General features: G+C 41.7%; 1 protein-coding gene across 1 annotated transcript in view; it reads right to left on the minus strand.

Moving 5' to 3' along the window:
- NLN (neurolysin) overlaps positions 1-27,130 on the minus strand; it is a 154,081-nt gene that overhangs the window by 67,057 nt on the left and 59,894 nt on the right. The window contains exons 7-9 of the mRNA XM_082243101.1: positions 24,886-25,021; positions 17,808-18,174; positions 10,933-11,134 (exon numbers count right to left, since the gene is read on the minus strand). Coding sequence (XP_082099227.1) covers positions 10,933-11,134; positions 17,808-18,174; positions 24,886-25,021 — 705 coding nt within the window. The remainder of the gene's footprint in view (positions 1-10,932; positions 11,135-17,807; positions 18,175-24,885; positions 25,022-27,130) is intronic.

A 27,130-nucleotide genomic window follows, 5' to 3' on the forward strand; every position in this document is an offset into this window, starting at 1 on the left:
CACTTGCACCTAATTAATCTCACTCTGGAATCCTGTTGTAATTGGATATTCTTTCTTTGGGCTCTTCACAACTCCACCTCTCTATCACTATACTTTTTCTACTTACCTTAGTGTTCCATTTCCTAACATTCAACAATACTTTTTTTCACACTCTTCTTCCAGTCACAATCTCATTTTATCTTATACATTCCACAGTCTATATCCCACTTATATATTTTTTCAATTTTAATTTTTAAATTTTTATGCAAGTAATGGTATATATAATATATAACATATTTACTTTTACCATTCCATAGCTACATTCTATATACATTCCATCCCCATCTAATAATTTTTTACTTGCATAATGTAAACTGTATTATGACCCCTCACACGTCATTTATACAATACATCCCCTTCCTATATTTCTTACTCTTATGATGCAAGCTATATCATGACCCCTCATACGATATATATTTCTTTACTATTTATTTCTAATCATTTATACAGATATATGTTACCATCAAGAGTACTACAGTTCCTTCTATCTCACATTTTCCGGTGTGTGGCCCCTTCTACCATTGCCGCGATCCTCAGCGTCCTCAGCTCCCGGGGGAGACAATTGGGTTCTTTCTGCCTCCAGTGTCAGCCGTTGCCATGGCTACCATGTAAGTTGGGATTGTGGGGGCTATTCCTCCCCTCCCTTTTCCCCCCTTTCAGCCTCCACTAACCATCATCCTTTGTAATACCTTATATGTATATTGTCTATTTTTAGATATGGATCATGCATCTGCTCTGAAGAAGTGGCGGGATTATGCCACGAAACGCGTCAGCTTATGTTATGACTTTACTTTAATACTCCTAGTTTATGGATATTATGACTTTACTCCAATACTCCTATGGTTGTCAATTGCTATGTTGGTTTCTTTGAGGCTGTTCTAGGGATTACTCATTATCTTTATTACTCCAGCTTTATACACACCATATGTATCATCTTGTACATAATTCATGCCATTTGTCTTCCATCATGAGTGCAATAAATGTTATACTTTTATTTTACCAATCCTGTCATGGTCATGTCTCTCACATAAAGTCCCAACTTTTCTACTTTGTTCTACATGATTTAGGGATGGAGTCGCATGGTTAGTCCCACCATGCGTCTCATTTAAAGTCCCGCCTCTCCTCCCCCCCTTGTCCCAAACTTCTTATGGTAGGGTCGCCACCCTAGGATTAGGCTAAAAACCTTACAGCAGCCATGGAAACCAGGAGGGTTGGCGGTCCCTGATTTTTATTCCTATTTTCTGGCCGGCCAGTTAGTTTTTGTTCACGATGGCTGAAAAGCCCTGACGATTATGCGGCCATAGCTCTGGAAGCGGCCATTGTTGGCTCCTATGAGGCTTTGTCATATCTCGGATGCAGGGTCCTAGGGCACCATACAAATTTACCATGTCTATGAGGGCAACAGAGCATGGGTGGTGGCCGGTGAGGCAGAGGAGAGGGGGGGGGGGGGGGGGAGTAATTTCACCCTGTACACCATTATGGAGGAACCCTCGTTTGCCACACTTTCTTTTTCACCCGGATCCAAGTGTTTGGACGCAATACAATATCAAGATGTTGGCTGATATCGTGAGGGAGGCGGGGCTTCTACAATTTGAGGTTTTAAAAGGACAGGTTCAATCTCCCCAAATCCCATCTGTTCCACTATTTCGAGCTTAGACATGCTTTCCATGCTCAATTTAATACAGCAGGCATCAAAGTCTGGTTGGACGAGATGGAATCACTGCTTAGAAAAGACCACTTGGCTGTGTTCCCACAACTGGATGGGGATGATTGGGATTGATCTATGGGACATAAATTGGTCCAGACTGGTATCTTCCAGAGATCATCTTATCCAATACAAATTCTTGCACCGTATTTACTACACTCCGGCCAAGTTGGCAAAGCTGTATACTGGACAATCCCCTGATTGCTGGTGGTGCACCTCTGTCCATGCTCATATTTTTTTGGGGTGTGTGGAGATTCAGGCATTTTGGAGGGGAGTCATGGACTTCATAGCTGAGGTGGCAGCCATTTCTGCACAGCCAGTGACGGAGGTGCGTCTCCTAGGTTTAGTGGATGGATTGGCTTATAAAAACGCCACCTGTACTCTGACACTTCTACTTTATTACGCTAGGAAATTAGTAATACTCTCATGGAAAAAATCTAGACCACCTACAGTACAGGCCTGGAAGGCAATTATAAATAAAACACTCTCGCTGTATAAAGCTACGTACATGAACAGGGGAATACCTGCCAAGTTCAACAAGGTATGGGATTGTTGAGTTAACAGCATGTCCATGGTATCCGATTGACCCTGATGGACCCTGTAAGATAGGATTGGCCGGGGCATATGGAACCATACCATAATATCAGGCTAGGGAGTAAGACTATATATATGTAATTCAGTTTTTCTTTAGGATGAATGAGGAGCGTGGGTGTATAGGCTGGCGATGTAATGTTGAGTGCTGTAGAAGGAGGAAGAGATGGGGTCTCCTTTTATATGTAGGGGCAATTGTCTAGATTATATCATATGTATGGGGCCTAAGGGTCATTTGTTGAGTAACAAGCTGACTGTTGATGTGTTCTTTGTTTTAGTTGAATGTATGTATTGTTTAACCAATAGAGGGTGGTTGTAAGTATTTGTTCCTTTTTGTATAGAAACAAATAAAAAAAAATAAAAAAAGTGTGGTTGGGATAAGGGAGACCTGCTCTGCAATGAGCCCAATGAGAAACCCCTTCCCTAGCAATCAGGATGTATTCAGCGCTAAGACATGGAGTCATTTTTGGAAACTGGAATAATGGTAACCCACCATTCCACAAACTGCTGGGGCTAAAATACAGTTACATAGCAGACGAAGTTGAAAAAAAGACAAAGGACCATCAGGTTCAACCTATGCGTGTATGAGTTTTAGGGGTTTAAAAAACAATCCCTACAAGTATAGGCCTTTTTTGCTGTAACAGGGCAAAATATTCCCTTTTCTTTTTTCTCTCATCCTATACTGGCAATTAGATAAATTCCTGGATCAACTTCCTATCAAATTCAGGAATTCCTGCATGTTATGTATATACATGATTTTAAAATAATAATCTATTTTTTAAATTTATCCACACTGTCAGCTAATACCAGGTCATGTGTCTGACACAGCACCAATATAAGCTGCACAGACACAGATTCATGCACCAATAAAAGCTGCGCAGACACAGATTCATGCACCAATAAAAGCTGCGCAGACACAGATTCATGCACCAATAAAAGCTGCGCAGACACAGATTCATGCACCAATAAAAGCTGCGCAGACACAGATTCATGCACCAATAAAAGCTGCGCAGACACAGATTCATGCATCAGCAGAGTACTAGAAACTCCTCCCTTAGAACTTTCCCAGAGGACAGAAAAGACCAGGGAACCGTCACGTGAACAGCAAAGGTTTCTGAATTGCAATGTTTAAATAAGGTACTTTGGTGCTTTTTTATATTAAATTAAATACAGTGGCATGATCTTTATCCATAAATAAAAGGGATATTTGCAATTACCGTAAACATTGTATGTTTAGTATCACTTTAAGTCTTTCACTGTGCATTATAAAATCTAGAATATAGGCTACATCACAGAACACTGCCTAGTTCAGTCAGATAAATGTGACATTTGAAAAGACAGATTTAAACTCTTCAGGCAACAGAATCGGACACACGTCGCTGTGTATTACACTGGAGACAGGATTGTACTTCTAGCGCTTGGTGGAATATAATAATATATCCTTTTTTTTTTTTTACACAGCATACATTTTAACATGATTTACTAGGATACAAATTTTAAAATGTACATAAAATGAACATTGGAGATTACAGTCAAGTAGTAACACAGAGGGACCCTATTTCTCCAAACCCCGTTCCTCTTTAACCAGTTTTGGACAAGAAGGATTTGCCCCCTTAATGACCAGGCCATTTTTTGGCGATTCAGCACTGCATTACTTTAACGGAAAATTGCACGGTCGTGCGACGCTGTACCGAAATAAAATTGATGTCCTTTTTTTCCCATAAATAGAGCTTACTTTTGGTGGTATTTGATCACCTGTGCAATTTTTTTTGCGCTATAAAACAAAAACAAAAAAAAAAGCGACAATTCTGGAAAAAAAAAAAAAACAATATTTTTCACATTATGCTATAGAACATCCCCCCCCCCCCCCCCCCCAAAAAAAATCAAATTTTTTCATCCTTTTAGACCAATTTGTATTCTGCTACATATTTTTGGTAAAAAAAATTCCAATAAATATATTTTAAATGCTTTGCGCAAAAGTTATCGCGTCTACAAACTAGAGGAAAGATTTATGTAATTTTTATTTATTTATTTATCACTAGTAATGGCGGTGATCTGTGATTTTTAGTGGGACTGTGACATTGCGACAGAAAGATCGGACCCCTAACTGACATTTTTGACACTTTTTGGGGGACCAGTGACATTATTACAGTAATCAGTGCTAAAAATATGCACTATTACTGTAATAATGACACTGGCAGGGCAGGGATTAACCTAGTGGGTGATCAAGAGGTTAAATGTGAGCCTAGGGGAGTGTTTACTAACTGTGGGGGGAGGGGCTTGTGAAATGACCATAGGAGACCTGTGATCCTATATAGAAGGATCACAGGCACTCTGTGATCATTTCAGAGAGAAGAACGGTCAGTTGTGCTATAAAAAAAAAATTTAAATTCAAATAATTACTGAATAACTCAATATAAAATGCTCACATCAATAATCAATATATAATTTACATACACGCATCAAAAATTGTGCAAATGGGCAAATACTATTGTATGTCTTGCGTGACCACATCAAATAGGCTGTGCAAATTAGCAAAAAACACACATATTAAATGACATAAAAGTCCATAAAAAGCAAGATAAGGTGCTTGGTGCTTATCCAGTGACTAGAGTATGGATAATATATATCACTGTTAATAAGTGCCCCTTTAAAGAGGAGCTCAAGGCTACCCCGCCACCGCCAAAAAATTAAAAGTCAGCAGCTACAAATACTGTAGCTGCTGACTTTTACCATTTCAGCCCTGGAAGGTTTTACCCCCTTAATGACCAGGTAATTTTTTGCGATTTGACACTGCGTTACTTTAACTGGCAATTGCGGGGGTCGTGTGACGCGGTACCCAAATACAATTGATGTCCGTTATTTCCCCACAAATAGAGCTTTCTTTTAGTGGTATTTGATCACCTCTGCGGTTTTTTGTTTTTGCGCTATAAAACAAGAAAAGGAGCGTCAATTTTGAAAAAACACTCTGCTATAAAACATTCCCAATAAAAAAAAAAAAAATTAAAAATCTATTTTTTTTTTATCAGTTTAGACCAATTTCTATTCGGTTACATATTTTTGGTATAAAAAAATCCCAAAAAGCGTATAATTGGTTTGCGCATTTTGAAACTACGGGATAGATATATGGACTTTTCAAAAAAAAATTTATTAGTAATGGCGGCGATCACCTATTTTTCGGGACTGCGACATTGCAGCGGACAAATCTGACACTAAGTGACACTTTTTGGGGACCAGTGACATTAATACAGTGATCAGTGCTAAATAATATGCACTGTTACTGTATGTGACACTGGCAGGGAAGGGGTTAACACTGGGGGTGATCAAGGGATTAAATGTGTTCTCTATATGCGCTTTCTAGCTGTGGGGGGGATGGATTGAACAGAGGCAGAGAGATCTGTGATTCAGCTTAGCTGAATCACATGATATTTCCCTGCATCTCTGACATGAGAGCCGTTTTGCATTGTTTAGCTCTCCTGTCAGTATTGCCGAAGATCGTGGAAGGCCGGTGGCGAACAAGCCCGCTCCTCCCGCGGTCTGCCTCCTGCTGTGTCTAATCACAGCTGGAGCACGGCGGCGCGCACGTATCCGAAACCACCTCCACATAATCACGTAGATCTACGTGATTTTGTGCAACCGAGACACCCTGCCGCAGTAAATCTGTGTGGGGCAATCGGCAAGTGGTTAATATAAGGACACTTACCTGTCCAGGGATCCAGCAATGTCCTCACCCGAGCCAATTGTTCAATAGGCTTTAGGTGCAGGTGCCGGCATCTCAAGGAAGGGAAAAAGGAAGTGATGCCTTGCGGCTTCACGGCCGCTTTCCTACTGTGCATGTGCAAGCCACGCTTCTGAATGGTCCCGTAGTCTTCTGGGACCTGTGAAGTGACCTAGAAGAAGGAGAGGGTGAACTTCGAGCTCAGATCTCGCCACAGCGCACCTTTACACAGACCACAGACGTAACAGGGAGGGAGGGGGACAGAGGAAGATACAGACGTGCTGCACAGAGGGCAAGATGACGAAAGACAAACTGACCACGCTTATTATGTATCAGCAGCCATGATTAGCATGGTCAGTTTAAAGACAGGATAACAGGAACAGACAGGATCAACCTGGTATTATACAACATGGAAAGGAAGGACTAAATGACATTGCAAGATCACAAAGCAGTTTATCATGCCTTAACCACTTGCCGACCGGTCACGTTGACCCTACTGCGGCAAAGTGGCTCGATATTGTCCAGCGACGTACACCTTAGTCGCTGGACTCCTCCCCTTGTGGGCAGCGCACGCACGCTGCCAGAGGCTCGCTCCCGCTGTATTCAGTCACAGCGGGAGTCGGGCCAGGGAAAGAGAGGCGGTGATTACCGCCGCTCTTCCCCGATCGTCGGGGATCGAGTGTGGAGATCCGCCCGCTTGTGTAAACAAAGCGGGCGGATCTCCTAAGTGACAGGCAGGGACAGATTGCAGGATTCAGCATAGCTGAACCTGCGATCTGTGGCTGTGTCACACAACCCCCCTCCCCCCACACACGTTAGTAAGCACCAGGCATACATTAACCCCTTGATCACCAATAAAAGTTAACCCCTTCCCTGCCAGTGTCATTTTTACAGTAACAGTGCATATTTATAGCACTGATTACTGTATTAATGTCACTGGTACCCCCAAAAGTGTCAAAAATGTCAGTCAAGGGTCCGATCTGTCCGCCGCAATGTCGCAGTCCCGCACAAATCGCAGATCGCCGCCATTACTAGTTAAAAAAAAAAAACACAATAAAAATGACATAAATTTCCCGTAGTTAGTAGCTGCGATAACTGCGCAAACCAATCAAAATACGCTTATTGCGATTTTTTTTACCAAAAATATGTAGCAGAAAACAAATTGGCCTAAAATGTTAAAAAATTTAGATTTTTACTTTTTTGGGAATTTCATATAAAAAAATATTGTTATTTTTTCAAATTGTTGCTCTTTTTTTGTTTATAGCGCAAAAAGTAAAAATCGCACAGGTGATTAAATACCACCAAAAGAAAGCTCTATTTGTGGGGGAAAAAAGGACATAAATTTAATTTGGGTACAGCATCGCACGACCGCGCAATTGTCCGTTAAAATATGGCCTGGTCAGGAATGGGGTAAAATCTTCCGGTCTTAAAGCGGTTAAAAATACGCTCATTGAGAATTTTTGTTGTCAAAGACATGTAGCTAAATACATTTTGGCCTAAATATATGACAAAAATTGAATATATTGGATACTTTTTAACTGTCAAAGTAGAAAAATATTGTTATTTTTTCAAAATTGTCGCTGTTTTTTATTAATATCGCAAAAAATGAAAATCGCACAGGTGATCAAATACCACCAAAAGAAAGCTCTGTTTCTGGGGGAAAAAAAGGATGTAAATTTCGTTCAGGTACAGCGTTGCACGACCGCGCAATTGTCAGTTAAAATCGCACAGTGCCGAATCTCAAAAAGTGGCCTGGACGTACAGCAGGAAAATCCTCCGGAGGTAAAGAGGTTAAAAAGACAGGAACGTGATTTTTTTTTTTTAACAAACACTTCAAACAAGAAGAGCCTTAATATTGTTTGGCTGATAGCTTACGCTTGTGATCTTGGGTGGAAATGAGGTAGAGAGGTAGCCACTTAGGTATTTAGTATCTATCCAATATAAGAATATTAGTTCAGGGTTGAATTTGTAACAAAAGTTTACAGATATGCACTGAGACCATTAGTGATGAGCTTAAGTATGTTTAGACTAGGATCCGAGCCCACAAGGGGTGTGTATACCTGTGGCTGCGGGCCAGGGAATGCCCCGGCCGCACATGATTAGTCCATACAGGTAACCGGCTTTCAGGCGGGCTTGCACACATGGGTTTGGATCCTAGTACAAACACATTCAGGATCATAAATGGTGACCATACTATCCAAATATTATAGAGAAGAGTATTTGAATTAACCCTTATAATACATTAAAAAAAACAGACAGAGTTACAATGAATGTAACACGAGTGCAGACTGACAAGACACTTATATACAGAAATCAACACAACAGACTGACAAGACACTGATAGACAGACATCAAAACTAACAGGAAAGCTGTGCTTGAGAAATATGGAGTCATCACTACTGATCTCTAATTTCTGAAAGTGCTGGCTGCCATGCTGACTTATTTAATTCATTACTTCCTAAATCACTGATGCAGAACAAGAATGCAGATCAGAAGTTCTGACTTTAACCACTTAAGCCCCAGCCCTATTTCGGACACTTTTTGTTTACAAGTTAAAACCAGTATTTTTTCCTAGAAAACTACTTAGAACCCCCAAACATTATATATATTTTTTTAGAAAAGACTCTGGTGAATAAAATGGCGGTCATTGCAATATTTTTTGTCATGCCGTATTTGCGCAGCGGTCTTTAAAACGCCATTTTTTTTGGAAAATGTTTGAAAAATCACATTTCACTGCATTTAAAAAATACTAAACAGTAAAGTTAGCCCATTTTTTTGTATATTGTGAAAGATGATGTCACACCGAGTAAATAGATACCCAACATGTTATGGTTTAAAATTGCGCGCACCCGTGGAATGGCGAGAAACTACGGTCAATAGAAACCTCAATAGGCGATGCTTTAAAAATTTTTAACGGTTACCAGTTTAGAGTTAGAGTGTAGCTCTTTTTTTTAAATTATTGCGTACACTCTGACAATCGCGGCGATACCTCACATGTGTGGTTTGAACAGTGATTTCATTCGCGGCTCGACTTCCGTACACGTTTTTTTTTGTGCGCGCGCTAACGGTGACGGCAGTGGCTAAATTTTTTTTTTTTCCTATTTGTTTTATTTATTTTTTTTTAACTTTATTACAGTTTAAAAAAAAAAAATCTGATCACTTTTATTGCTGTCACAAGCAATGGAAACATTCCTTGTGACACCAATATGCAGTGACAGGTACTCTTTATGGAGGGATCGAGGGTCTAAAAGACCCTCGACCCCTCCACTACACTTCCATGTATGCAAAACGCCAAAAACTGCCATTCTTTAAATTTGCCGCCTTTTGCAGCACAGTAACCTGGAAGTGACGTCATGGACGCCGCCTTCGGGTTACGTCAATCGGAGACCCGATCAAAGCCGTTTCCGGCTTTGATCGGGACTCCATCCAGCCGGCGGACGCGTCGGTTGGGTGCTCGGGGCTCCCGGTGGGACGGGAGCCCCGTTTAAAGTCACGGTAGGCGGTGGGAGGGGGGGGACGTCCCCTCCTGCTCACCCGGATAACGATCGAGCGGCTCCCGAGGCGCATCGGTCGTTACCGACGGAAAGCCGACCGTTGGCACTAAACCACGGTACCGGGATGATGCCTCTAGCTAGAGGCATCATCCCGGTATAACCCCGCAAAGTTACCCGACGTATATATACACGTCAGTTTGCGGTAAGTGGTTAACTTCACTTTTAGTTTGCATGTCCTTGGTCAGTGGGTTATAAAGACAACCAAGGCTACTGGCATTTTTTGGAATGAGTGCTCCTACAGCAGCCTGTTCATGTCTCTTTGCAAGAGTTAATATAGACCTAGCGTATTTGACACTGGAGGTGGACTCTTTTTTAAATTAAAACACCACCTGATGATTCGGTCAAAGTAATTTTATTAATTATAATGAAATCAAAGAATTAATAGAAATTGGCAGAAAAGAAAGGGAGTCAGTGAAAATGTTCATCTAAATGTTGTAGAGTATATATTACAATAAAATTCAAGGGTATAATAGTGGTGCATGTGGTATGCAGCAGCCAAACATGGGGATCATGGTAGCACAGTAGGATAGTGACATGCTTACAGGAGATTAAGTTATAGTAATATGGCCCTTTAGGCTCCATTCACATTTAAGTGTATCAATTTACTGGCGTTTCTCAGGCATTTTTTTTAAGCTTTTTTAAAGTGTTTTAGGTGTTTTTATTTAGCCAATAGAATGCATTAGGGGGAGAAGAGGGAGAGGAAATTATGGGTGGAGAGCTGCTATTCAAGAGTTTTTCAAGCGTTTATCTGTTCAAGTCAGGCGTTTCTATTGTCTATAAGTCTATGGGGACAAAAGTGCTTGTAATCTACCAAAAAGCTCATGCATTTTTTTGGGCTTCAGGATTTTTTTGCTTCAGCTGACAGAACTCTTATAGGTGAACAGGGGCCATTAAATGGAATTTTGCTTGTTGGGCGTTTTGGAGCTTCAGAGCTGGGATTTCTACAATGAAAATCGTTCAGGTGTGAATGGGGCCTTAAACAGTGTTAATTTTACATTATGTAGAGAGAAATGGCAATCCTGACAATACAAGGAACACAAACAGGCAATTTCATACAATACTTGGGCAACAGACGGCTGTTATAATACGCAAGCAACAAACAGGCAATTGTAATATGCAAATAACAACCGAATACCTGTTACAATACACAGGCAGCAAACCAAAATAAGGGCAGCTGTAGGAGGATTCTTTCTTCCACTACGCCACTGTAACAAGCATGCAATAGAGCAGTGGTGCCCAACATGAGTCTGTGGTAAAAAACAAAACAAAAACAAAACAAAACAAAAACAAAAAAAAATGGTAAAATTATGAAAGTAGGCACTGACCTGAGCACATAATTGGTGCATAACATGTCCAAACTCATGGAAATAAGTCTTGACCTCATCGTGGCGCAGGAGAGAAGGCCGAGTGGGTGCAGGCTTGGTGAAGTTCGCCACCATGGCAGCTGCAGACATCATCTGACTTCCATCTGGGAGGAGGCAGCCTGGCTGCAGAGTAAAACATGCAGCATGGCCATACTTTCCTTCCCTAAGAGAAGATAGAGTAACTGTTAGGCTCATGGTAGGGAAGTGGATCAATAGCTGGACTGAACATAACAGATGTAATAAAATTGTACAAATCAACGGCTTATAAATGTACACATGTGAGCAGTAATAACGGGCATTGTTTTCTTGGTTTATCCTGATCAGATAATCAGTACTAGGTATACCGGTATATGCTCATGCAGCTTATCAATGCATATATATGCAGTCTGTCCGAATACAAAACAACAAACAAGTGTATACACATAAAACATTTGTGTTTCCTCTTTAAATATATATTAACCAAAAAAAGTGTAACCGATAACCAAAATACATAATGTCTAATAAATTTAGAATGGTGAACAAATCAGTTGAATAAAATGCACTCATAAAATAATGTCCCACAATTGCAAACAAATATTTTATTATAAAAATGCACCAATGTGTACCGACACGAGAAAACAAAAAAACAAAATACAGAAAGTATCAGCCAAACGCTGTCTGCTAGCAAGAGTGATGGTTTCAGGCACTCATACTCCGTGGAGAGATTCTGGGTGGAGTCTGACACCATCATGCTTGCTGGCAGACAGCATTTAGCCGATATATATATACTGTGTTTAGATTTTTGTTTTTTGTTTTTCTCATGCGAGTACCCATTCGGGTCTTTGATAATAAAACTGTATGACACTATTGCACTATGATTAGAGGTTTAAAATTTTTGATCAAATTCAAAACCTCCAGCATACAATACATAAATATAAAAATACATTAACAACAGCCCACAGACAGTAATAAACATTTTCTTGCCTTTTATTTTTGTTTTTTTCCTACCTCATGATGAATGAGTATGTTATGGAGGACACACATTCTGAAACACAGTTGTCTTGTGTGTCAGTAAGTTTCTCTTTTCTACAAGAACTGACTGACAGCAGCTCCTGCTGAGACTGATCTGTGATATGCTAGGAGTATGATTTAAAATACATATAAGTCAGCTACAGACAGTTCAAGGTGGGGTAGCCACAGGACACAACCGAACGAAGGGAATTAGACTACAGCAAGTTGGGCAGCACAGTAGCTAAGTGGTTGGCACTTCCGCCTAACAGCACTAGGGTCATCGGTTTAAATCCCAACCACAGTGTAGTTTGCACAGATTTGGCATGTTCTCTCTGTCCCCGCGTGGGTTTACTTCGGATACTTACTCTGGATACTTCGGATTCCTCCCAAACTTCAAAGACATGCTAGTAGGTTAATTGGCTCCTGTCTAAATTGGCCCTAGTATGTGTATGTATGAATGTGGGTTAGGGACCTTAGATTGTAAGCTCCTTGAGGGACTGATGTGAATCTATAATTTACAGTATATGTGTAAATCGCTGCGTGAACTGATGGCACTTTAAAAGTACCTGTAATAAATTCTCTTTTAAAACAGCTTCTACTGCTAATGGGCAGAAGTTTTTTTTTTTATATTGCAATGACTTGCTATGTAGGTAGAAGAGCTAAAAACACATGGAAAATACAACTTTACACTGGGAAGATATAATTCTTCTAAACTTTAAAGGCCCGTGTCAACTGGCAAATGCAGCTTCTTTTTGACACCCCTTTGAGATGCTTGTAAGATTCAGAACTCATTGCAGGTGGATTTGACCCGATTTAAGTTGCTTTTGCATCCCCCAAAAGACTGGAGTGGAAAAACAGTTGTGACCCAAACCTCTTTCGGAGAGACAGGGTAAAAAAGGAAAGGTGGCGGTGTCTGTCTCCATGTAAGAAGTGATCTCAAAGTGAGTGTGAAAGAGGACCTAGTTGAAGGAGAGTGTAATGAGTCTGAAGCATTATGGGTGGAACTGAATATAGACGTGCGTAGTTCAAAGGTAATCATTGGAGTTCGTTATAGACCTCCCAGTGTTAATGAGGAAGTGAAGATTCAGCTCCTTGCACATATAGAAAGGGCTGCAAGGGCTGGGGACGGTCATAATAATGGCGGATTTTACGTACCCAGATATTGACTGGAGTAATGGCACGGCAGCATCAGTTAAAAAGGCAAAAATGTATTCACCTATTACAAGACAATTTTATGGTACAAGCAAAAGGAAGAGGGCTGCTCTCCAAGATTTAGACTGGGAGGGAATATTTGCATCGATGAACACAGAACAGAAATGGCAATTCTGCAAAGCGACTATATGTGAACACACTGCAAAGTACACTGCTCAAAAAAATTAAAGGAACACTTTTTTTTTATCAGAGTATAACATCAAGTCAACTAAACTCCTTGGATATTGATCTGTTCAGTTAAGTAGCAGAGGGGGTTGTTAATCAGTTTCAGCTGCTTTTCTGTTAATGAAATTAACATGTGCACTAGATGGGCAACAATGACAACGCCACTGACATCCCCACCCCACGCATCTTTTCTGTTTTTTACTAGTTTTGCATTTGGCTAGGGTCAGTGTCACCACAGGGTCAGTGTCAACTGGTAGCATGAGGCAATACCTGGACCCTATAGAGGTTGCAAAGGCAGTCCAACTCCTCCAGGAGGGCACATCAATACGTGACATTGCCAGAAGGTTCCCTGTGTCTCCCAGCACAGTCAAAGAGCATGTAGGAGATTCCAGGAGACAGGCAGTTACTCTAGGAGAGCTGGATAGGGCTGTAGAAGGTGCTTAACCTATCAGCAGGACCAATATCTGCTCCTTTGTGCAAGGAGGAACAGGCCACTGGTAGGAATGTATCAGCCCAAACAATCAGAAACAGACTTCATGAGGGTGGCCTGAGGGCCCGATGTCCTCAAGTGGGCCCTGTGCTCACTGCCCAGCACCGTGGAGATTGATTGGTATTTACCATTGAAAACCAGAATTGGCTTGTCGGCCACTGGCGCCCTGTGCTTTTCACAGACGAGAGCAGGTTCACCCTGAGCACATGACAGATGTGAAAGGGTCTGGAGAAGCCGTGGAGAGCATTATGCTGCCTTTAACATTGTTCAATATGAACGGTTTGGTGGCGGGTCAGTGATGATGTGGGGAGGCATATCCATGGAGGAACGCACAGACCTCTACAGGCTAGACAACTATACCCTGACTGCCATTAGGTATCGGGATGAAATCCTTGGACCCAATGTCAGATCCTACGGTGGTGCAGTGGGTCCCAGGTTCCTCGAGAGTATGCAGCCAGTTCATAGAAGATGAAGGAATTGATAACATTGAATGGCCTCCACACTCACCTAAATCCAAAAGAACACCTCTGGGACATTATGTTTTGGTCCACCCGACGCCACCATGTTGCACCTCAGTCTGTTCAGGAGCTCAATGAGGCCCTTGTCCAGATCTGGGAGGAAACACCCCAGGAAACCATCTGTGGTCTCATTAGGAGCATGCCCTGATGTCAGGCATGCATACAAGCATGTGGGGGGGGGGGGGCATGGAAACTACTAAGTACCATTTGGAGTTGCTGCAATGAAATTTCAGCAAACTGGAGTAGCCTGCTGCATCATTTTTTTCACTTTGATTTTCAGGGTGTCAATTCAGCCCTCTGTAGGTTGATAATTTTGATTTCCAACAAACGATGTGGCATCCTTTCTTTCCAAACACATTACCCAGTCTATATCAGTATAGATATCCAGCATATTATTTTCCCCATTGAGATCTGATGTGTTTTCAAAGTGTTCCTTTAAATATATTCAGCAGTGTGTATTCCCATGGGCAATAAGTTTAAAAGGCTAAAAATAATACCTATGTGGCTCACATCCAAAGTTAAAGCTATAAATAATAAGAAAAGAGTTTCTAAAAATAAAACATAAAAATGAAGGAACACTATCATCGTTTAAAAGTTACAAAGAATATAATAGAATATGTAAAAAGCAAATAAAGATGCAAAAATTCAAAATGAACGACATATTGCAAAAGATAGTAGAACAAACCCCAAAACATTATTCAAATATATTAAGAGTAAACACGTCAGATCTGAGCAAGTGGGCCCTTTACAAAATAATCTGGAGTGGGTGACTGGGGACAAAAAAGAGAAGGCATATTTATTAAATGCCTTCTTCAGCTGTGAAAATGTGGAATAGACTCCCTCAAGGGCTGGTTCTGGCCAGCTCAGTAGATTGTTTTAAGAAAAGACTGGATTATTTCCTAAACTTACATAATATAACTGGATACTAACATTTATAGGTAAAGTTGATCCTGAGAAGATCCGATTGCCTTTGGGGCATCAGGAATTATTTTTTTTTCCCCTGCTGAAGCAAATAGAATCATGCTTTATTGGGGTTTTTTTTTTTTTTATTGCCTTCCTCTGGATTAGGTGTGGGTTTAGGATTGTATATTTAGGACTATACGTGTGTGTGTGTGTGTGTGTGTGTGTATATATATATATACACACATACATACAGTTCACCCCTCATGTTTGTAAATATTTTATTATATCTTTTCATGTGACAACACTGAAGAAATTACACTTTGCTACAATGTAAATTAGTGAGTGTACTGCTTGTATACCAGTGTACATTTTCTGTCCCCTCAAAATAACTCAACACACAGCCATTAAATGTCTAAACTGCTGGCAACAGAAGTGAGTACACCCCTAAGTGAAAAGTTTTCAAATTGGGCCTAAAGTGTCAATATTTTGTTTGGCCACCATTATTTTCTAGCACGGCCTTAACCCTCTCGGGCATGGAGTTCACCAGAGCTTCACAGGTTGTCACTGGAGTCCTCTTCCGTTCCACAACATCACGGAGCTGGGGGATGTCAGAGACTTTGCACTCCTCCTCCACCTTCTGTTTGAGGATGCCCCACTGATGCTCAATAGGGTTTAGGTCTGGAGACATGCTTGGCCAGTTCATCACCTTTAACCTCAGCTTCTTTAGCAAGGCAGTGGTTGTCTTGGAGGTGTGTTTTGGGTCATTATGTTGGAATAATGCCCTGTGGCCCAGGAGATCATGCTCTGCTTCACTATGTCACAGTACATGTAGGCATTCATGGTTCTGTCAATGAACTGTAGCTCCCCAGTGCCAGCAGCACTCATGCAGCCGAAGACCACGACGCTCCCACCACCATGCTTGATTGTAGGCAAGACACACTTGTCTTTGTACTGCTCACCTGGTTGCCCCCACACACACTTGACACCATCTGAATCAAATAAGTTTATCTTGGTCTCATCAGACCACAGGACATGGTTCCAGTAATCCATGTCCTTAGTCTGCTTGTCTTCAGCAAATTGTTTGCGGGCTTTCTTGTGCATCATCTTTAGAAGAGGTTTCCTTCTGGGATGACAGCCATAAAGACCAATTTGATGCAATGTGTGGCGTATGGTCTGAGCACTGACAGGCTGACCCCCCACCCCTTCAACCTCTGCAGCAATGCTGGCAGCACTCATACATCTATTTCCCAAAGACAACCTCTGGATATGATGCTAAACATGTGCACTCAACTTCTTTAGTCAACCATGGCGAGGCCTGTTCTGAGTGGAACCTGTCCTGTTAAACAGCTGTATAGTGTTGGCCACCATGCTGCAGCTCAGTTTCAGGGTCTTGGCAATCTTCTTATAAACTAGGCCATCTTTATGTTGAGCAACAATTCTTTTTTTCAGATCCTCAAGAGTGTTCTTTGCCATGAGGTGCCATGTTGAACTTCCAGTGACGAGTATGAGAGAATGAGAGTGATAACAACAAATTTAACACACCTGCTCCCTATTTATACCTGAGACTTTGTAACACTATCGAGTCACATGACACCGGGGAGGGAAAATGGCTAATTGGTCCCAATTTGCACATTTTCACTTAGGGGTGTACTCACTTTTGTTGTCAGCAGTTTAGACATTAATGGCTGTGTACATTAATGGCTGTGTATTGAGTTATTTTGAGGGCGCAGAAAATGTACACTGTCACTGTGTGTGTGTGTATATATATATATATATATATACATACATACACACACATATATACACACACACACACAGTATATATGCATATACACACACATTTTTTTCCCTTTTGTTGGTTGAACTAGATGGACTGTCAACAGAAGCCCTAACAAAAAGAAGGAAATTAAGAAAATTGTTAAATAGTCACATATGTGCTTTTTACTGGAACTCTTCTTTAAAGTATATGTCTAGCTTTTTTTTCCACAGTTGTCACCAATATTCTAGATGTTACCTGAACAGGAATAAAGGGGAAAGCTTCCAATGGGGGGGCACCTGTTCTATCACTTCAGAGAGATTTCCTCTCACTTCCCCTTTGTGTCTTAGGGACAGGGAGCATTAGAAATGTTTTACAAATTGACACAGACAGAAAAAAAAATACTGGAGGTTTTTGCCATTCCCTAATCTGTCCAAAAAATGGGAGATTTCCATCTGTTTTCATGAATTTAGTTGTCTGCTTTTGAACCTTCTACAAGACCCCTATGTCTTGTTTACAATGCATTGCCCCAAACTGGACCCCATATTTTAAATGTGGAATTACAAGTAGTTTACTATACACAGTTACAATAACACGATGAACCTAATAAAAATAAAACTTGCTTATTCCAAGATTGTGTTTTCTTTTATAGCTGCCAATTGGTTTACATTGGATTACCCAGGATTTCTCTCCAGACCAGTTTATTTTTTTTACACTTCGTTTATAGGGCATGATGCTATTACTTCAGCCAACAGGTAGTGAAATTTTTTCTATAATACCAATGTAATATGATGTTCTTTACCTAGGATAAAGGTCCAAGTAAAACTGTCCGAGAATATCACCTGATGCTCCATCATAAACAGAGTAGAGCGTCACACTCTCATGCCACACATGCGCACTTTCCACACGTTCAAATCGGAGTCCAAGGAGCTCCTGGTAAATCTGTAAAAGGCTCTCTGTAACGGTCTCCATAGGGAAATATTCTCGTAGTTTGTCCTGATCCACAGAGTACTTTGTCTCTACCACACGTGTGAGGTAGTAGCTCAGGTCCCAGGCATTGATTCTACCATCAAACTCTAAGCCTCTGTCTGCACACTCATCATGTTTCATCTCCAGAATCAGCTGCTTCTCTTCCTCCCCCAGAGGCTTCACCTTTGTCTTCAGATCATCTGTGTGAGACACAAACAGGTTACTAAAGATATGCAGCGGCCTTTGAAATAAATTTTAAGGCGATAAACACAATCGTAGGCACCAAAGATGGATGCAACACTTATTATCCGCTTATAAAGTAAAGATCAATTCCAGACAAAATATTTACTAGTTTGCGATACAGTGGGGAAGCGTTAGAACCTCTGTCAGAATGTACTGTTGTATGTGACCAAGCTGAAAAGATTGCCCTTCACTTTCTGTTCTGGTGAATGGCTCAGCCAAGGTATTGGTTCCCTCAAATGGAAAGAAAGTGATGTAAACACTTTTTTAGGTGAATGGGAAAGAGATAAAACAACAACCACAGGCATTTTCTGCCACTGGTCATTGTGACATGAAAAGAAGCCTTCCTTATGGGGACACAGACAGCAATGAAAACTGAAGAGGGGTTCTAACCTTCCTTCATATTATCATTTTACACTGCAGTTCTATGTTAATTTGGAAAATAATTGTTCTAGACATTAAAACAAACTCCCCAGTACTAATACTAAAGCCTAATGGCAATTAAGTGACCAAACTAAAATGTCATTCTAATCTGTCAACAAAAGCACGTCTCAGGACTTGTTTGTTAACATGAATAAGGAACCCTTGCAAGCTGGCCCTCAGGAATAATTTCTTATCTAATCAATGAGAGTACCAACCATGGAACATTTGTCCCAGTGTCAGTAACCTCATTGATTAGAGCAGCATTTTTCAAACATTTTGTCATCAAGGCACCCTTTCGAATTGCGCGCAATCCCGGGGCACACCAGCCTGAGGGCCCGTTCACACAAGGAGGTGTGTCCGACCCTTACTTTTTTGCACGTTCTGTTTTTTTATTAAGCTGCTCTATGCTCATGAAACATCCATAAATTGGATTTTTCCTACAGCTTACCTGTAAAATCCTTTTCTTGGAGTACATCACAGGACACAGAGCAGCCATAATAATTACCATCTGGGTTATACGCCACCTACAGGTGAATGGACACTGGCAACCAAAACGACAGGAAGTTCCCCTCTATATAACCCCTCCCATACAGGAAAGTATCTCAGTTTTTTAGCAAGGAATAAACATCCCAGACAAGAGGGGAGGGACCTCTGTGTCCCGAGATGTACTCCAAGAAATGGATTTTACAGGTAAGCTGCAGGAAAAATCCAATTTTCTTTATCTTACATCACGGGACAGCCATAATAATTACTATCTGGGGCATCCCAAAGCAATGCACTTGAGGGGAGGGGGACACTAAATACGAAAAAAACACAATCAGACCGAAAAGACCTATATAGCTGCCTGCAGCACACTGCGGCAAAATGCAGAATCCTCCCGGGTCTTAACATCCACCTGATAGAATCTAGTGAACGTGTGTACTGAAGACCAAGTAGCGACCCTGCAAATCTGAGCCATAGAAGCTTGATGGCGAATTGTCCAAGAAGCACCTACTCTTCTGGTAGTGTGTGCCTTTACCAGAAAAGGTGGAACCTTCCCCTTTAAACCATATTCCTGGACAATGACCTGCCGAATACACTGAGAAATTGTAGACCTAGATGCTGCCTGCCCTTTCCTGGGTTCTTCTGGCAGCATGAACAAAAGGTCGGTCTTTCGAATCTGAGCTGACATCTTCAAATAGACCTTAAATGCATGTAATACATAGAGAGAATCTAACAACTTTTCCTCTGCTGTTTGAGGATTTGGAAGGAAGGAAGGCAGTATAATGTCTTCATTCAAATGAAAAGCGGACACCACCTTGGGCAAAAACCCTGGGTGTGGACTTAGAATTATCCTATCTTGATGTAAGATCAAAAATGTCTCCTTACAAGAAAGAGCCGCTAACTCTAATACTCTTCTAGCTGAAGATACTGCAACCAAAAAGACTAACTTTCTAGTCAAAAGAACAAGAGTAATATGCCGAATGGGCTCAAAAGGCTGTTTCTGTAGAACCGCCAGGACCAAATTTAAATCCCAAGGACATCAACGGTGGCCTAACTGGCGGAAGCATATGTAGCACGCCTTGTATAAAGGCTCGGACCAAGGAATGCGAAGCAAACTGTCTTTGAAGAAAGACGGACAAGGCTGAAATTTTACTTTTAATAGTACCTTTTTAAAAGGCTAGCTTCATAACTTTCCCTACTTGCAAGGCTAGAATTCTCCCAATTATATATTTACAGGGATGCCACTTCCAGGCTTCACACCAAGAAATTTAAGACTGCCCCTAGAGACTGGTTTCCTAGCGTTTATCACGGTAGAGACTGCAGGACCAGATATACCCCGCTCCCTCAAAATCTAGACTTCAATAGCCAAACGGTCAAATTTAGAAATAGTAAAGCAGGGTGGAATATTGGACCCTGAAAGAGCAGGTCCGGACACAGTGGAAGAACCCAAGGCCTTCCAACCGCCAACCTTAGAATTTGTGCGTACCAAATCCTTAATAGGCCAAGCTGGAGCCACCAGGATTACTGGTTTCCCTTCCTCCTGAAACCTGCGCAGAAGTTGTGGTAGCAGCTGAACCGTGGGAAAGGCATAGATCAGGGAGAACTGCTCCCAGGGAGTCACCGTGACCAAGGTGTCCACTCCGACTGCGAGTAGATCCCTGGTCCTGGACACAAATTTATATCTCGGTACCCTCGGTACTAGAGACATGCGACGATCTAGGACCTGGATCTTTTTGCTCCAGGCTGACATAATGTTGTTCTGTAAAGGCCTAGCATGGAATTGAGCATAAGGAACTGCTTCGAATGAGGACATCATCTTCCGTAGCAACCTCAAAGACGTATAGAAGGATACTTTTTCCCCTCTTACGATCCGAAAAAGATCCTTCAGGGCTACGACCTTTCTTGGCGGCAAAAACACCTTTGCTTGTACTGTGTCCACAAGGAAACCCAGATACTCGACTCTGAACCGGCTTCAATGCTGACTTTGCCAAATTCATAATCCAATCCAACCCAGACGTTTTAAGAACTGAACTGCCCGGAACACATTTTGGCTTAGAGTAGAAGTCGACCGGTCTATAAGTAATAGATCGTCCAGGTATCATATCACTGCTATCCCTTGAGACCTTAGAATAGCCAATACTGGAGCTAGGGTTTTTGTGAACACTCGTGGAGTCGTGGCTAGCCCGAAGGTCAAGACCACAAACTGAAAATGACGGTCTTCCACCGCAAAGCGAAAAAATCCTTTGATGGACCTGAAAACTTGGCACGTGAAGGTATGCATCCTTGATGTCTATGGAAGCCAGAAGTTCTCCTCCTTGCAAAGAGGCCATGACTGAGCGAATGGACTCCATTCAGAATTTGCAAATGTTTAAGAACTGGTTCAGAGCTTTGGGATACAGAATAGGTCTCACATCTCCGTTTGGCTTGGGAACTACAAAAAGGTTTGAGTAAAAACCCCTAAATTTCTCACCATCCAGAACTTCTGTAATCACTGCTTGAGACTTCAGATAGTCCAGAGCTAGAAAGAAGGATCTTCTTTTTAGAGGATCTAAAGGTATGTTTAACCTTACAAACCAAGGATGAGGAAACACCCGAAATTCCAGTTTGTACCCCTGTGGAAATAACCCAGTTGCCCTGAATCATTTCCACCCAGGCCTTCCCCCCCACCCGACTGAGTGGGGACATTCCTTTAAGCTAAGCTTGGTAGGCCTCTGGGCCAAGGGTTTCTTCTGCCCTTGACCTGAAGGCTTGGCTCTGGATCCAGACGGCTGGGGCCGTCGAAACTGCCTGGGATTAGAAGTACTGGGAATCTGAGTGTTAGACATCTTAAAAGAAGGACGTTTACTTCTCCTCTTAACTGGTAGAAGCGCACTCTTCCAAACCCCCTCCCAAAATCTTTTGTATATATTTGTCCAGATAGTCACCAAATAGGCACTCCCCATGAAAGGGAAAGCCAGCTAGCAATTTTTTAAACGGTAATTCTGCAGACCAACTTTTTAGCCACAGGATTCTGCGCATATGAACTGACAGAAGAGCAAACCGTGACATTTGCTGAATGGAGTGCTTAAGAGCATCTACTGCAAAACGCAAGCCTAGTGACTTGGCTTAGACAGAAGCACTAGATGTGGCTAATACGCCTGATGACCGTAATTGCTGAGATTGGCCAGTCGCCTCTGTAAATATGCTGAACTTGCGCAGGCAATCTCCTGCTGCAGGGGATTGCCACTCAAGGAGCTCCCTGAACCTGAGCCACAGAGGGTACGCGGATGCGCAGGCAGGATGTACAAAGTCCCGCTGCCCGCCAAGCAGCAGAGGGGTTGAGAGCAGAAAAATGTAAGGCATCCAAGGTATGCAGGCCACAGCTGAATACACATACTGCCTATAGTGGAGACATAAAACATGGCACCCGGTACCTCGTAAATTAGACGGTAACAGTGCCTCATAATTAAAGTGAACTTACCATTCCTGCCGCAGGATTCTACCTATAACTAGAATCCAATCTTCACCCATCACGGTGGATTCTGTCACTTGTCGACCTTCAAGGACCGGGTCCCCCTAATTTTTGGGGCCATTCCCTTGTGCCTGTAAGGCACCCTGCCGGAACGCCTTTGGAATTAGTCATACCAAGGGTCCACCGCCCAAGAGGGTCGCATTACAGGCAATACCTCGTTTCCCTTTACCGAGGCTTAGGTACCATACGTTTAGTCTTTCACTTTCAGATGGATCGGATTGCCAATCCCCTTGGATCCAGAGATCTTAACCAGGATTGTAGCATAATCTTTTTTAAAAATATGGACAGCTTCTCCAACCATGACCATCATCTCTAAGACACTGGCAAAAAAAAAAAAACTGAGGTACTTCCTGTATGGGAGGGGTTATATAGATGGGGACATCCTGTCTTTTTGGTTGCCCGGGTCCATTCACCTATAGGTGGTGTATAACCCAGATAGTAATTATTATGGCTGCTCTGTGACCCGTGATGTACGATAAAGAAAAGGTGCTGGTATTATTTTAAAATTGAGCCCCACCAAAATACATGGTACTGCGGTTCAATGTGTTTAAGTAGGTGCAAGCAAACATGCAATTGTTGGATGTGTGGGGATGCCTTAAGGAATTAATGGCACCCATGTGCAACTGCAAAAGGCAACGCATTTAAGTGTGGTGCGGGAAAATGCACAATTTTGCGTGTTTCACCGCACTGCACCTGGTAGAGTTAAGTGGTCAGTAGGTTAAGTGGTTTGTCTAGCACAACCCCCCCCCCCCCACACTTTCCTGACACAAACCCCCTTTCTTAGCTCACCCCTCTTTGAGAAACTAAAAGCGGTGCCCGACCTGCCCTTGGCTTAGAAAGCTTTCACATTTTCCGGCATAAGTACAGGTAACACCATAGAGGAGAGAGCCCAGAGGGGAAACAGGATGTGCTCTCTCTCCTCTCTGTACACAGAACTTAACACAGTAACCCTTTCATGGTCCGACTTTACAGGGCTTTGTATCATTTTGCTGCGGCACCCCGCTTGAAAAACTCTAGATTAGAGAGAGTACCTAGAGGTTAGCTAACATACCTAAAGATACTCTCGTTGATTAAAGAGCATATCTAGGAGGCTAGCCAGAATACCTAGAGGTGCTCTCATTGATTAGCTAGCATACCTAGAGGTTGCTATGCCCTGTCTAAAGGTACAGAAGATAACAGACATATTTTGAAATTTTCTGGTGGAAGGAAAGAAAACGGTTCAATTCCCCTATCAACAGTCAGTGTTGATGGTGGAATCCCTCTTGCAGTGCTATCGTGTTCTGAAAGTGGGGAGCAATAGCTGGTGGCATTAATTGTTCAGGAAAAACCCAACTGGCTGGTTGAACACATAATGATCAATGGATCAATTTGTGTACAACCAGGGTGCCCATATATGGATCAAAATTAGACTGTTCCCTGCCGAACTGACTGAATTTCTAATCATGTATGGCCAACGTGATACAGGGAAGGCAGAGAACACTCATGTTTGAATCAAGAACTGCAAAGAAATAGCAAGCTTTAATAAGCAGAAGCCCTGTCTGGACCTATTAAACATAAACCCAGATATACGCATTACTATAGTAGCTAAACCTGTTTATAACATAAAATCTCTAAATTAGACAAAAAACATATACTACACATGTGAATAAACAGCAGCCAGTTATCCACATCACTAATACATCAGATAAGTAATATAACTATTTTACTCAATAATATAGAGCCTACATATCCCCAGGTGCTTTACAGAGAACAATAAAACCATTGCAGCAGTCCACTCTCTCATAATACCTTACAGTCCTTACAATGGTTTACCACATACCCATGCAGACAAACACAGATACATACAATAGTCAGTCTGTGTGGTAGTTTTTTCACCTAGCGGTACATTTTGGATTTTGGGAGTTAATCAGAACATAGGGAAGGACCTTATGCAAATACAAGATCTACAAACTCCATGCAGAGTCCTCAGTACTGCAAGGTCACAGTACTAACCACATATATAAAACTAAATGGGCAATGGTTTTACCAACTAAGGAGCCATTAATTATAAATGACATTTTTCAAAAACAAGTAAAGAGAAAAGTAGACAGCTGTAGACAGATTTTTATAGCCGTTTCATATAGTGTTTGGTATGGATTCCTCCTTTAATAATCTCTCATACAATCATATTGTATTTCTTTGTGACCTTTTAGAACACTTTACTCTGCTTAGGTTATTTTTAATGGTCTAATGAGTAATAAAAAAGACAGCTAACCTAGAAAAGTAGACACTTTCCTTGTGTTCTTAGCTGTGTTTAGTTCAAGGACAAAGTCAGCATGTGTTTGGTATCCCAGCAGCTCTGCCAGTCTAGCCCGCAGGGTAATTAGCTTCTCTAGAATTTTAGTATTCTCCTGAAAGAAACAGAAATATAAAAGGCATTAATGACACAGGAAAGTGAATGCCAAATGCCAGAGAATTGTCCTGTTCAGAAATAGGCAATCCCTGTTATTTGGATAGATGTATTAGTTGATGCCGTTATCACACTAATATCTTCACCATAGGGACAATGCATGGAACACAAGGTCCCATACAGGCTTGTTTAAAAGTTACCTTTTTGCATTAAAATGAAATATTTTTATTGTTTATCTTTTAGAAACTGTATGATTTTTTTATCACTTACACAAATTGTTTCATTTTCAAAATAAAACCTTAATACAAAGTCCTTTAATGGCATCCTTGGCCTTTAAATAAGACAGTCCAGCAGTAACAATTGATTTGGGCTGATCAACCCTAATGACAATCCAGTCCATATAAATTCTACTTCAAGGATAAGTTCACCTTTCGTTACATGTTTCACCCATATTCAGGCTGTAACATGTTACACGAACAAACCGGAACCCCCCCCCCCCCTTGATACCATGCTCTGACAGCTAAAACGCGGCCAATGAACTACCACTGCGCAGTTTTCTTGTCAGATTTTTTGTGCTTGACTGTACGATGCATGGACACACAGATACACTGACAGGTATGCAGGTATGGCACCAGAGATCTGCTGATTGCTGGTACAATGCTTTTGGGCAGGGGTCTCCAAACTATGGCCCTCCAGTTGTTCAGGAACTACATTCCCCATCATGCCTAGTCATGTGAATGTCAGAGTTTTACAATGCCTCATGGGACATGTTGTTCCGCAACAGCTGGAGGGATGTAGTTTAAAGAGGCTCAAAAAAAAAATGCACATTTTTTACCAGCAAAAAAAAATTGCATTTATTAATTCTTTTGTTAAAAGGTGAACTTAATCTTTAACTCTAGAGATAGGGTGTGACTATGCCCTTTCCTGTACTTGTGTGTTTTGCACAGCAGGGGATCATACTGTCTTAACTTTACAGAAGCAAAGAATTGCAGACAGTAAAGCGCCAACTTCTGGTTTCATGTGATGAATATCACATATTCATATACAATATTTACTGTTCATCTAAGTCTGTCCCTGTTCACGTCTATGCGATTTATTGTGTGTTGCCTGACAGTTGAGCCGTTGATTTTGACAGAGAAATCAGGGGAAGACGAACATGGGGGAGGAAATATCATGAGCTAGGTTTTGGACAGGTTGAGTTTGAGGTGAGTGATGTGACATCGAGGCTGATATGTCTGTTAGTAAGTTGGTGATACGTGAAGAGACTGATGGAGTGAGCTGAGGGGTGGAGAGAAAGATTTGGGTGTCATCAGCGTAGAGAGGATATTGAAAGCCATGGGAGGCAATCCGCTGACCCAGGGAGTAGGTGTAGATTGAGAAAAGGAGCGGTCCAAGAACAGAACATTGGGAGACTCCAAAAGAGAAAGGAAGAGGAGAGGAGGTAGTAGAGTTGTAAGTAGCACTGAAGGTGCGTTGGGATAGGTAGGATGAAAACCAGTGAAGAGTACAGTCACGGAGAACAAGGGAGTGGAGTTTTTTTTTTTTGGGAGGAGGGGGTGGTGAGGAGGTGGTCCACTGTGTCAAAGGCAGCAGAGAGGTCAAGGAGGTGTAGCACAGAATAGTGTCCATTGATGTTTGCTGTTAGTAGGTCGTTTGTGAGTTTAAGGAGAGCAGTTTCAGTGGAATGTTGAGGGCAAAATCTGGACTGAAAGGGATCCAGAAGTTTGTTCTTAGTCTCTCAGTCGGTTGTAGACCAATCGTTCGAGTTTGGAGGAGAAGGGGAGTAAGGAGATGGGCGGAGATGGGGCATAGATTGTGAAGAGTGGTGGGGTCCAGTGAGGGCTTTTTAAGGATGGGTGTGACTAACGCATGTTTTAGAGAGTTGGGGAAGATGCCAGAAGAGAGGGAGGGGTTGAAGAGTTAGAGAGTGTAGAAGAGTTAGGCTGGCCATACACAATACAATTTTCTTGTTCAACTTTCCTTTAGATTTACCAAAACCATGTAATATAGGGTCAAACCTAAACACTTTCAATTTGTATGCAATCAGGCAGGCCCTTGCACTACATAGTTAAAGGTAAATCTAAAGGAAATTGAATAAGAAAATTGTATA

The sequence above is a fragment of the Pelophylax lessonae genome (genome assembly GCF_965119305.1).
Source record: "Pelophylax lessonae genome assembly, chromosome: 1".
In the NCBI taxonomy this organism is placed as follows: Eukaryota; Metazoa; Chordata; class Amphibia; order Anura; family Ranidae; genus Pelophylax; species Pelophylax lessonae.